This window comes from Macaca nemestrina, chromosome X, assembly GCF_043159975.1.
Source record: "Macaca nemestrina isolate mMacNem1 chromosome X, mMacNem.hap1, whole genome shotgun sequence".
In the NCBI taxonomy this organism is placed as follows: domain Eukaryota; kingdom Metazoa; phylum Chordata; class Mammalia; order Primates; family Cercopithecidae; genus Macaca; species Macaca nemestrina.
Genome location: NC_092145.1, coordinates 105,144,741 through 105,155,885, shown reverse-complemented (window position 1 = coordinate 105,155,885; position 11,145 = coordinate 105,144,741). Strand labels below are relative to the sequence as shown.

The 11,145-nt window shown below is 36.8% G+C and overlaps 1 protein-coding gene across 3 annotated transcripts; it reads right to left on the bottom strand.

Moving 5' to 3' along the window:
- Positions 1 to 2,897: 2,897 nt before the first annotated feature.
- Positions 2,898 to 9,401, bottom strand: LOC105493765 (PAGE family member 3). 3 transcript variants are annotated; one of them, XM_011761638.3, is made up of 5 exons: positions 9,298 to 9,401; positions 8,306 to 8,397; positions 7,736 to 7,844; positions 5,030 to 5,149; positions 2,898 to 3,033 (listed from the first exon to the last, which is right to left on the bottom strand). In XM_011761638.3, exons 2-5 carry the CDS (start codon positions 8,387 to 8,389, stop codon positions 3,011 to 3,013), a joined length of 336 nt encoding a protein of 111 aa, XP_011759940.1. In that variant the 5' UTR covers positions 8,390 to 8,397; positions 9,298 to 9,401; the 3' UTR covers positions 2,898 to 3,010. The 3 variants fall into 3 exon arrangements, with proteins under 3 accessions (XP_011759940.1, XP_011759939.1, XP_011759942.1); XM_011761637.3 differs by having other exon boundaries at positions 8,306 to 8,411; positions 9,298 to 9,397; XM_011761640.3 differs by lacking the exon at positions 9,298 to 9,401 and adding an exon at positions 8,780 to 8,918.
- Positions 9,402 to 11,145: the final 1,744 nt, after the last annotated feature.

The window sequence follows — 11,145 nt, the reverse complement described above, 5'->3', positions numbered from 1 at the left end:
TTCTCATTTTTAAATTTTAACCATAGATTATTAGTCTTTTTGGATCAAGAAAATATTTTTAACTTGCAAGTAGAAGAAATAGTTGCTATTTATAATCCTGTGTCTTTCCCTAAGCAAGGTGGATTTTAGGTAGGGTCTTTTCTTGTATAACTGTAAATGTGTGTGGATATGAATGGGGCTCAGAGATGCAACCTGCTGTCATTGTGTACAGTAATAAGGGTGTAAGGCTGGAATTAGGCAGCTTTGGAAGCTTCTTAGCGAGATATGGGGAATATCAGGCCAATAAAGAATTTTATAGAGGAAAAAAGAGATTTGTCACTGCTCCTTCTCAATCTCTAAATTAACTTTGAGAAAGAACAGAAGGGCATAAAAGAGAAACTTTCCTTCAAGGAAAGAACAAGGTCTTTTATTTTATTTACTTATTTAATTTTTTTTTTTTAACGTGCAGGTTTGTTACATATGTATACTTGTGCCATGTTGCTGTGCTGCACCCATCAACTCGTCAGCACCCATCAACTCGTCATTTACATCAGGTATAACTCCCAATGCAATCCCTCCCCCTCCCCCCTCCCCATCATAGGCCCCGGTGTGTGATGTCCCCCTTCCCGAGTCCAAGTGATCTCATTGTTCAGTTCCCACCTATGAGTGAGAACATGCGGTGTTTGGTTTTCGGCTCTTGTGATAGTTTGCTAAGAATGATGGTTTCCAGCTGCATCCATGTCCCTACAAAGGACACAAACTCATCCTTGTTTATGGCTGCATAGTATTCCATGGTGTATATGTGCCACATTTTCTTAATCCAGTCTGTCACTGATGGACATTTGGGTTGATTCCAAGTCTTTGCTATTGTGAATAGTGCCGCAATAAACATACGTGTGCATGTGTCTTTATAGCAGCATAATTTATAATCCTTTGGGTATATCCCCAGTAATGGGATGGCTGGGTCATATGGTACCTCTAGTTCTAGATCCTTGAGGAATCGCCATACTGTTTTCCATAATGGTTGAACTAGTTTACAGTCCCACCAACAGTGTAAAAGTGTTCCTATTTCTCCACATCCTCTCCAGCACCTGTTGTTTCCTGACTTTTGAATGATTGCCATTGTAACTGGTGTGAGATGGTATCTCATTGTGGTTTTGATTTGCATTTCTCTGATGGCCAGTGATGATGAGCATTTTTTCATGTGTCTGTTGGCTGTATGAATGTCTTCTTTTGAGAAATGTCTGTTCATATCCTTTGCCCACTTTTTGATGGGGTTGTTTGTTTTTTTCTTGTAAATTTGTTTGAGTTCTTTGTAGGTTCTGGATATTAGCCCTTTGTCAGATGAGTAGATTGCAAAAATTTTCTCCCATTCTGTAGGTTGCCTGTTCACTCTGATGGTAGTTTCTTTTACTGTGCAGAAGCTCTTTAGTTTAATGAGATCCCATTTGTCAATTTTGGCTTTTGCTGCCATTGCTTTTGGTGTTTTAGACATGAAGTCTTTGCCCATGCCTATGTCCTGAATGGTACTACTTAGGTTTTCCTCTAGGGTTTTTATGGTATTAGGTCTAACATTTAAGTCTCTAATCCATCTTGAATTAATTTTCGTATAAGGAGTAAGGAAAGGATCCAGTTTCAGCTTTCTACTTACGGCTAGCCAATTTTCCCAGCACCATTTATTAAATAGGGAATCCTTTCCCCATTTCTTGTTTCTCTCAGGTTTGTCAAAGATCAGATGGCTGTAGATGTGTGGTATTATTTCTGAGGACTCAGAACAAAGTCTTTTAAGTCAAACAATTTTATATTCACATGTTGATTAAATTTTTATGAAAGTATCCTATTACTGGCTAAGGTCATCATGTACAGTGTTAGTTCCTTATACAACACTTTCAGAAGCATATACTTTGAGAAAAGTATCAGCATAAAAACATGAGCAGGTGGCTTTCAGAGTGATAGCATCATTAAAGGCATCTAAGCATTCAGAGAAGATGTGCCTCATAAGGTTTGAAGGGATGGGAACCTGGAGCTGCCCCTTCTGTCACTGCCTTTGAAGTCCTAAAATGTAAAATTGTAAGAGACAGAAGCCATACAGAAACAGATGAGCGTAGGAAAGCCTAGCCCTTCATAACTCACAATTTGTGGCGATTTTATTTCTAGAGAATGGAAAAAGAAGTTTTACATCCCAATTCACATTAAAAAGCTAGCATAATCTTGATACCAAAGTCAAAGATTGTACAAGAAATCAGTGTAAGTTAATCTCACTCATAATATATATATACATATACCCTAAATAAAATATTAGGACATAGATTATTGAAAAAGGATAACATTTCAAGAACCAATTATGTTTACCCTACAAATGCAAAGTTAGTTAAATGTACTTAGTGTATTCACCACAGTAATAAATTAATAGAGGAACAAATCCTATGATAATCACAGTCGATGAAGTACAACTCTTTGGGGAAAGTCAACATATATCCAAGAGAAATACTATCAGGAAACTAGAAGTAGAAGGAACTTCTGATAAAGCACATCTACAGATAAAATCTACACCAAATCATGGTAAAATGTTGAATATTTTCCATTTCTTATCAGGAATAAGATGAGAGTGTCCACTATCACGAGTTCAATTCCACATTGTACTGGATGGGTCTGTCCAATGCCATAAAATGAATTAAGGAAATAAAGAGTAAAATACTTTAAAAGGCAGACTGAAAAGTATTATTACTCACAGATGGGATGATTGTATATGTTGACAATCAAAAAGACCTAGAGACAAACTTTTGGAATTAATAAGCATATTTAGCAAGGTTTCTGGAGAGAAAAATCATTACGTAAAATTATATCTCTATACACCAGTTCAAACAGAATATAAATTTTCAAAAAACAAGCATGAAACACCTAATTATTCCTAGTTTAACATAAGCTGCACAAGACTTCTTTGCAGACAATTGTGAAACTTTATTGAGAGAATTTCAATGGTCAAGTTTCCAACGTAAAGACTGCATGTATGGTTTCAGCTTGTCTTCATTTAAACCGATGGTGGCCCTTCACCTATAAGATAAACATAACAGTTGAGAGTATTTTTTAGCAGAACTTTTTTTGATGACACTACGAGTTGAAAAAAGACATAGTTTTGGTTTTATGAAATGAACTATAACAAGGTAACCCTCTGGCTTATATCCAGTTAAACCTCTATAGAGACTTCGAAGGTAGGCTTTCAGGTGTATTAACAATATTTTAAAATCCCACTCATTTTTCTAGTGTATGAGAAAGAGTTTGAGTTCAAAATGATTTGATCAAATGAACCTATTTAAAGAAAGTTTTAACTAGAAACTAAAAACTGCGTGTAATTTTAGAAAAAAATCCAACTAGCCAAACATAAACATAAAACTTAGGAAACAAAAGAAATTTGAAATAATGTTTTGAATATAGGATAGCTCAAACAGTAATGCTACATTTGAAAGTGCTTAAGTGACATAAATAGAAAGGCTAGTATTATATTTGTTTTGTTTCTGTTGTGGGAAAACGCTAAAATGTTTTTGATGAGTTTACTCCTTATATGGTTGTTTTAAGTAGGTTAACCATTTGTCCCTGTTTTCACCTGTGGTTCTAGTATAATTATCAATAATGCCTCTTTGCACATTTAAAAATATTCCAGTTTGTCCAATAAATTATATCGTCACACTGGTTGCAAACCATTATCATTATAGATGAAGTGTTGAAAAGAAATAGTAATGATTCTCACAATTTGGCAAAAGGGGGAGCAGAAGGAGAGGGAGAGGAGGAGAGAGAGAAAGAGAAGAGACTGAGGAATCTAGAAAAGCCAAATACAAATAAACAAACAATAGCTTATTTTTTTTTTTGTTTTTAAATGATAAATAATTTTGATGGAAAATTCTGGCAAGTTTTAAAAGTTCATCCATGTTATCATGTTTAAATATTCAGTACTACTGTGGTATAGTAAATAATTTTATGTTTTGCTAGCATATCAAACATTGCATCAAATTGTGAAAATTGTTTAGAGCTCAAGAATGCATCCACTTTTAATTATATTACACATTCAATATCTGTCCTGTCTTGTTCCTATTTTTTATTGTGTATACTTGGGCTTTGTCCATTTTCTTCAAGATTATGCAAACTAGGGGATCCTCTCTTCATAGATATGTTGAAAATCTCTTTTATTTACTAGCTGAATTATTTCCCTTAATGACTTATACCTATCTTTTATTAAGTATATACTTTTCCCTTATGTTTATTTTGTGCCTATTTCTTATTTTTTTATATTGAATGCTCATATAATTTTATATTTTTATCTTTTAATAACATATGTATTTAAGGCAATGATCTTCTTATGAGTATATGTTCAATAGGTTCCTGAACATAGCCCGAAAAATACTTTTAATCTAAATATTCTAATGGAATGGATCAGGAATGTAGAGCAAAAGCAGTAGACTAATGCAAGATAATTTCTTCCCTAAACACTAAGTGTTTATATTAAATTCAGAAGCTCATATAATTAATGCCTAGAAGTTTGGAAAAAAAATGTATAAAACATACTTAAGTTGATTACTCAAATTTTAATATATTTGATTTTGACCCATTTTTGTAAGAGCAAATATGGGTTTAGAAGATAAGGAATTTGCCCAAAGTCAGTGAAATTTTGTTAGAGCTTGGACTAAAGCCTACTTAATTGCCTCAGCATGTTTCATACAATGAATATCTGTTACAAATTCATTAGGTATTTATTAAAAGCAGACCTTTATAAAAGTATCTGATATTATTAGCTGTTGGTTTAGGAACTTACACTAAAAAGTAAGAAAGTACCTTCACATTTTATAATTGAATGTGACTTTGACCCAATGTGGTAGAATCTATGATTCTGTTTGTTTATAAGTCAGGCTTTTGGGGACTGAACTATCTTTCAAAGAATCTTTATATACGAACTCTGTTAAATTATATTAGCAGTAGTGGTACCTCTGTATTATAAAATGTATAGTATTTTTGAAAACAGAAACCCCATAATTTGCATTTTTAATGAATAACTTACCTGCTTCTGGTATTTTAACAGGCTCGAGATTTGGCAGAAATTCTCCCTTGACATTAGGACCATCTCCACGTTCACCCCCAGTCTTTGACCGAGTCAGTTCCCAGAGATAGGCTGCCAGGTCTAGCATGTAAAAATAAAAAAGGTTACCAATTTAAGTTGTAAAACGTAAAATATAAATAAAAGAATGATAATATTCACTCCCTCAATGTTATGAAATAAAAGCCTATAGGCTAGTGTGGTAATACATGCAATGCATAAGAATTTCAAGAACATTATTTCAGGAGTCTTATCAGAAAAAGAAAACAAAGTTTTCCAAATGTTATCACCCTTTTCTTTTCCCACAACTGCCCCAGACAGCTTAGTTGAACCCTCTGTAGGTATACGTTATTGTACTTATCATTTTAAGTTAGTGATTCATTTGAGTCTGTCTAACTAGATTATGAGCTCAAGGCTGAAATCATCTCTCTCATTATATTTACATCCCTAAAACCTACATATTGCATGGCATGAGTCACTGTGAATAAATGTTGAGTGAAAAAAAAAGTATTTAAAAATACAGCCCATACTGGTGAACACTCTGCAAAGCAACTGATCCATTCTCTTAAAAAATACCAGTGTCCTGAAAGACGAAGAAAGAGTGAAGAACTGGTCCAGATTAAAAGAGATTAAATAGGATTGACAACTATATGTAATGCATGATCTTAGAATCAGAAAAAAAAATCTATAAGGGAAATTATTGGGACAACTGGGGAAATTTGAATATAAGCTATATATTAAACAACTGCATTTTTCGTTGTTGAATTCCCCAAATGTAATAAAAATACAGGGGTTATCCAAGAGAATATGGCTATATAAGAGAATAGTGGGTATGAAATCAATGTGGCAAAGCTGTAAACATTAGTTAATCTCGGTGAAAAGCATATGAGCTGATTATAATAGTCTTGCAACTTTTCTGTAAATTTTATATTTTTTCAAAATATAAATTAAAAATAAAAAAGAATAAATGACAACTGTGTTGGAGTTCAGGAAGACAAGAGTTAGTTTTGACAACATTAACAACAACTAGGATTGGACTTCAGACAAGATTGAGTGGATTCAGGGTGGTATGGCTGTGGATGGATTGGATTTCATATATTTGTTTTCCTGCATTACAAAAACCTTCATTTTAAATGACATTGTAAGAACAAAGCACAAAATGTGCTGTCCTTATATTTTACCACAGCGCAATCAGGGAATAAACATCAATTATCCAGGAAATCAGAAATTTACACCATGGATAAGATTTAAATTACATTTAAATTATAATTTTATGAAGAATTAGCTGAATGGATTTGTAAGCATATGACATATTTTATAGTCATGACACCCATAACCCTAACCTGTGGAGGTAACAAGAAACTTACTTTGTTAAAATAAAGTTACTTTTCGGTCCAAAGGTCTTATATGTTACTTTCCATAAATGAATTCCATATACAACGAAGTTCTTAAAACAACAGCAAAATTATTTGTGAATACAGCAAAATCATTGACTTCCAGCAAGAATAATGGGAAGTGGAATGGAAAGAATTTAATGGGTACTATTGTCATCATAATTCTAGGACTCTTTCAACAGTGAATTGCTAAAATAATCTACAGCTTGAGCTATGTAAACATTTTGCTCCAAAATGCCACACCTGGAAGAACTAATTGTTTCATGATAATTGTAGGTACTTAACCTTTTGATGTTTCTAGCCATAAGAGGATTTAACCACCTTTTAAAAGCCACTTAGAAATTATACTGAACCAGCTACCTATATGCTAATATCCTGAATTGTTCAGCTATTAACTAAACTTTCCATACACAAATTTCAATCAAAGTAAACAGTGGCTATCATTCATTGAGTCATTCTCTGGAATCACATTCTGTTCCACTGAATTGGGTCTATTCCTATGCCAGTACTAAGCTATCTCACAGTATAGACATTTTAGTATTAAACAGTTTGAGCAAAATCATTCACTTTTTCTTACAGCAACCTAAATGGTAAGAAGCATACATACTTTGGAATAAAATACAAATTATTTCTCCACCAGTGAAGTGCCCTTTGGTAAGACACAATCTCTGAGTTTCAGTTTTCTTACTTATCAAATGGGATTTATATTTCTATGCAAGCTAGTTTAACCCAAGGTGTTATATATGATATACATATGTGATGTGTATATCACATATGATGTATAGATTTATATCTCGATGCAAGCTAGTTTAATCCAAGGTGTGAATTAGTGTGGATATGAGATATATATATGATATATATATTCATATATGTGATCTATAGTATATATATATAATGCCTTAACACTCTACACATGCTATTACAAGTTGCTTAAACTTTTAATATAATTACTAAAAAGGACAGACAATATTCTAAGATCAAATTTAACTAGTGAAATAGTATACAATTCTGACTAAAATTAAACATAGTTTCCCTGGATTTGCTAATGAAGCGCTCTGGCAAGCATAACAAGTAAGTCTTGGAGGTCGAATGCATTATACTAAGGGACTGCCCCCGGCTGCAAACTATGCCTTCTTCACTTTTCCAGCCAATTTTCAGGCAATGTTTGAGATCTCTTTCTATTGCTTTTTTCCCTCCTTTTACTTCCATATCATAATACATGATATATACATACACCTCCTCCATTCATAGGCATTCTTTCTTTCCCACCCTTCACCTTGGAACTCCAGTGCTCCCTCGTCTCTCTCTTGACCAGGTGTATAATCCTGACTTTCAATTGGTGGTTCCTGTTGTTGAAGTTGGTCATCACTGGGTGGCTCCTGGGCCTAGGAATATGAGTGCATGTGCAAATAAAAAGCTCTGTTATTAATAATGCATGTTAATAACATACATATACTCAGTATACAAATATATCTTACCATAAATAAGCCTAAAGACATTTTTTTATCCTACACAATTCTATATACTTATTCTTAATAGTTACTACAAGAAAAGAGTTACCCTTAAAAACTTGGGAAGCTATTTTAATCCACGCTGGAATGGATGTATACAATGTGTTATGAATAAGCAGGAGAAGGAAGCCATAGAGAATATTTCTGGGGAATATAAAAACATAACCATCCAGGTAACATTAGAATGCAAACATCCAAATCTATGTTTACTTCACGAGATTCAATTATTACCATTTATAAGCATGGAAAACCTTATTAATATATCAATATTAGTTCAACAACATTTTCACAAAAATAAGTTTCTAATAGAAAATATCAAATGTTAAAATACTCACAACCACAGCCCCTATTGGATGATTAGAGTCTTGATCATCTCTTCTTTCTCTAGATCTGGATCTTGTTCTTTGATGTCCACTCATGTTTCACTCTGAAAGTGGCATACTGTGATTCAGAAAATGTACGTAAGAGTGTATCATTTGACCACTTCCATGGCTAAACTGGAAAGCATGCAAGCTCACAATTACCCTGGGACTTAATTTTAAGATATTTTCAAAATTTTTCAGGTATCATCTAATTTAGCCAAATATGGCTGCTTGCGAAGTCATTAATGTTATGGCTCTGGTAGCAGGCAAGGCTCACGGCAAGACAGAGGACTTCTCTGTGAGTTTTGGTTTTACAATTAGACTCTCCATCATGAAGACATCTAGGAAAATACAGGTGGAGAATTGGAACCGGAATGACTACCTTTTGCCCCACTCTCATTTACTAGGCCCATTTCCCCCCTAAAATCAAGTTAAGTTGGAACGCACAGCCTCTCCCATTCCTTCCCGAGATGTCATTGGCGGAGGTGTGAAGTTGCGAAGCAGAGTGAAGGGCGTGCTCCTCACTCTCTACCGCCGTGGGGCACTCTGCAGACCTCGGGGCCGCGGTTATCAGGCGGCAGTGTTCCTAGTTTCCAGGCCCCTTCCTTACTGCCCACTTCGCCAGGCCACTGCCCAGGTGAGAACTGGGGAATCTGCCCTCCCTCTGAGAGTTCCAGGCGTTTCCGCACTCAGATTCCTCCATCAGCACGCCCAGCACTCGCCCCATCTTCACGTGATTCCTCCCCTCTTTGGCCCACGTTCCTCCCTCTTCCTAGCCCAGCCACGACGACAAAGGTCCATGCGGCGTAGCGACCTGGGAGGAGCCGGACGTCGACCGCGAGGCCCTTTTCCCTCAGAAGCCACGGACTGTGGCTTCTGGGCCGCAGGACCTGTCCAAAGCCCGCTGGCGCCCCCTCACATTCACTCACAACTAAATTCCCAGGAGGACTGATCTGCGGACCTACCAGCTGAGTCCCAGTCAGTGAGAAAGAATGAAGAGGACAGGAGGACCACCTCTCAGGGCACAGCTCTGAGCGCAGACAGCAGACAGCAAGGCACTTGCGCAATAATGGACACACCCAGCAACGGACATGCATACGGATGCAGCCTGTGTTACGTAGACTGAGGCTTTCCTGCCTCTGTTGACTGGGAGCCACAAGATTTCTTGAGTATTGAAAGGGGCTTGCACAGCTCTTTTACTTTTCCTTCCTAAACTTTTTGACGTCTTAAGTAAGGGTCCTTGAGGCTCGAGGTCAAATTAACTATCATACCTAATACAACTCTCATACTTCCCTCATAAATAGAGGGAAGAGGGATCATAAATACATGACATTTAACTGCGCCCCAGCCCCAGCCCAAGAACAGCCTTACACAGGATGGCAAATGACCAAGAGGGCACCTGTACCTGTTGATCCTTTTTCCTGAGGTCTAATTTGTATTAATTAACTCTTGCCTTTTGAAAAACAAACACTATTATCTGAAGTTTAATGTGAACCTTTAAAGATGCATTGTTTTTTAGTCAAAAAGGACATATTGGGCAAGGACACTTGACTGACCTTGGGTTACAGGCCCAACTTAGGAGTGTTAGAGTCCCTTCTAAGATTTAGGGGGTTAGAGGCCCCTCTCGGTAAAGTCCCTCTCAGCTAAGAACAGGTTCGGCACTATGGGATGTTAACTGCTATTCTCTTTGAATTAATCTGGCTTGCACTCTTTGCTGATGGCTGTGGGTGACAGGATTAGGCACGTGCAGGATCGAGGGACATGGGGAGCATTTTCCTCCTCCAAAAGGGGAAACTTGAGAGCTGATGGGACTGCTTGAAAAAGATCCCTGCCAGACGACAGTAGCCGCCTGAACTTTTCAATGTCGCTGCAATGGGTGGGTCTTTCTCTGGCCTCCCTGATCATTTTGCTTTCCCCACCCGGCCACAGGCAATACTTTCCTTCTCTACTTTTTGTTTCTCTTTCTCATTTTTATTTTATTAATTTGTTTATTAGTTAATTTATTTATTTGACAAAGTCTTGCTCTGTTGCCAGGCTGGAGTACAGTGGCGTGATCTTGGCTCACTGCAACCTCCACCTCCCAGGTTCAAGTGATTCTCCTGCCTCAGCCTCCCTAGTAGCTGGGACTACAGATGTGTGCCACCACGCCCAGCTAAGTTTTTGTTTGTTTGTTTGTTTTTTAGTAAAGACGGAGGTTTCACCATGTTGGCCAGACAGTCTCCATCTCTTGACCTTGTCATCTGCTCACCTCAGCCTCCCAACGTGCTGGGATTACTGGCATGAGCCACCGCGCCCAGCCCCCTTTCTTATCTTTTCTATTATTCAGGGCGACCCTCTTGCCCAGAGACCATGTGTTGAAACTCTAAGTCGGAGGTTGGATTAAAGATGACAGGGCCCATCTGGGGGCAAATTTAAGCCTTGCTAGTTTGATATTGGGTGCTAAGCAGAGTGGCTAATGTCTATGTTTTATCACATGTAGTTTGCTCCAGCCAGAACAACAAAAAAAATAATTTTCCTTTATGATGCAGCTTGGCCCCCAGGGTGATGGTGCTGCAAACCAGATCACTAGGGCTGCTCAAGGAAAGAGAACCCAAAAGCCTGTCATGCTGACAAAAGTGTAAGAATTTCTTACCAGTCAGATTTCTGGCTTATCTCTCTCTCTGTAAACGATCGAATGAATTGAAAAAAAAATCAGTGTTTATCTCCTCTGTAAAGTTTTGATTAATGCGAAAAAGAATTAGTTCTAAGACTAGTCTTAAGCTGGTGTATTTTGTTCTATGAATTCATTTTTCTGTGTTGAGGGGTACTTCAGC

Bases quoted from the DNA above. Each gene is read 5' to 3' on its own strand.
- LOC105493765 (XM_011761638.3), bottom strand. From the start codon at position 8,389: ATGAGTGGACATCAAAGAACAAGATCCAGATCTAGAGAAAGAAGAGAT. The intron at 7,845-8,305 runs GTGAGTATTTTA...TCATATTCCTAG, and splicing joins ATCCAATAGGGGCTGTGGTT to GCCCAGGAGCCACCCAGTGA. The intron at 3,034-5,029 runs GTAAGTTATTCA...TTTATCTTATAG, and splicing joins TGTTAAAATACCAGAAGCAG to GTGAAGGGCCACCATCGGTT.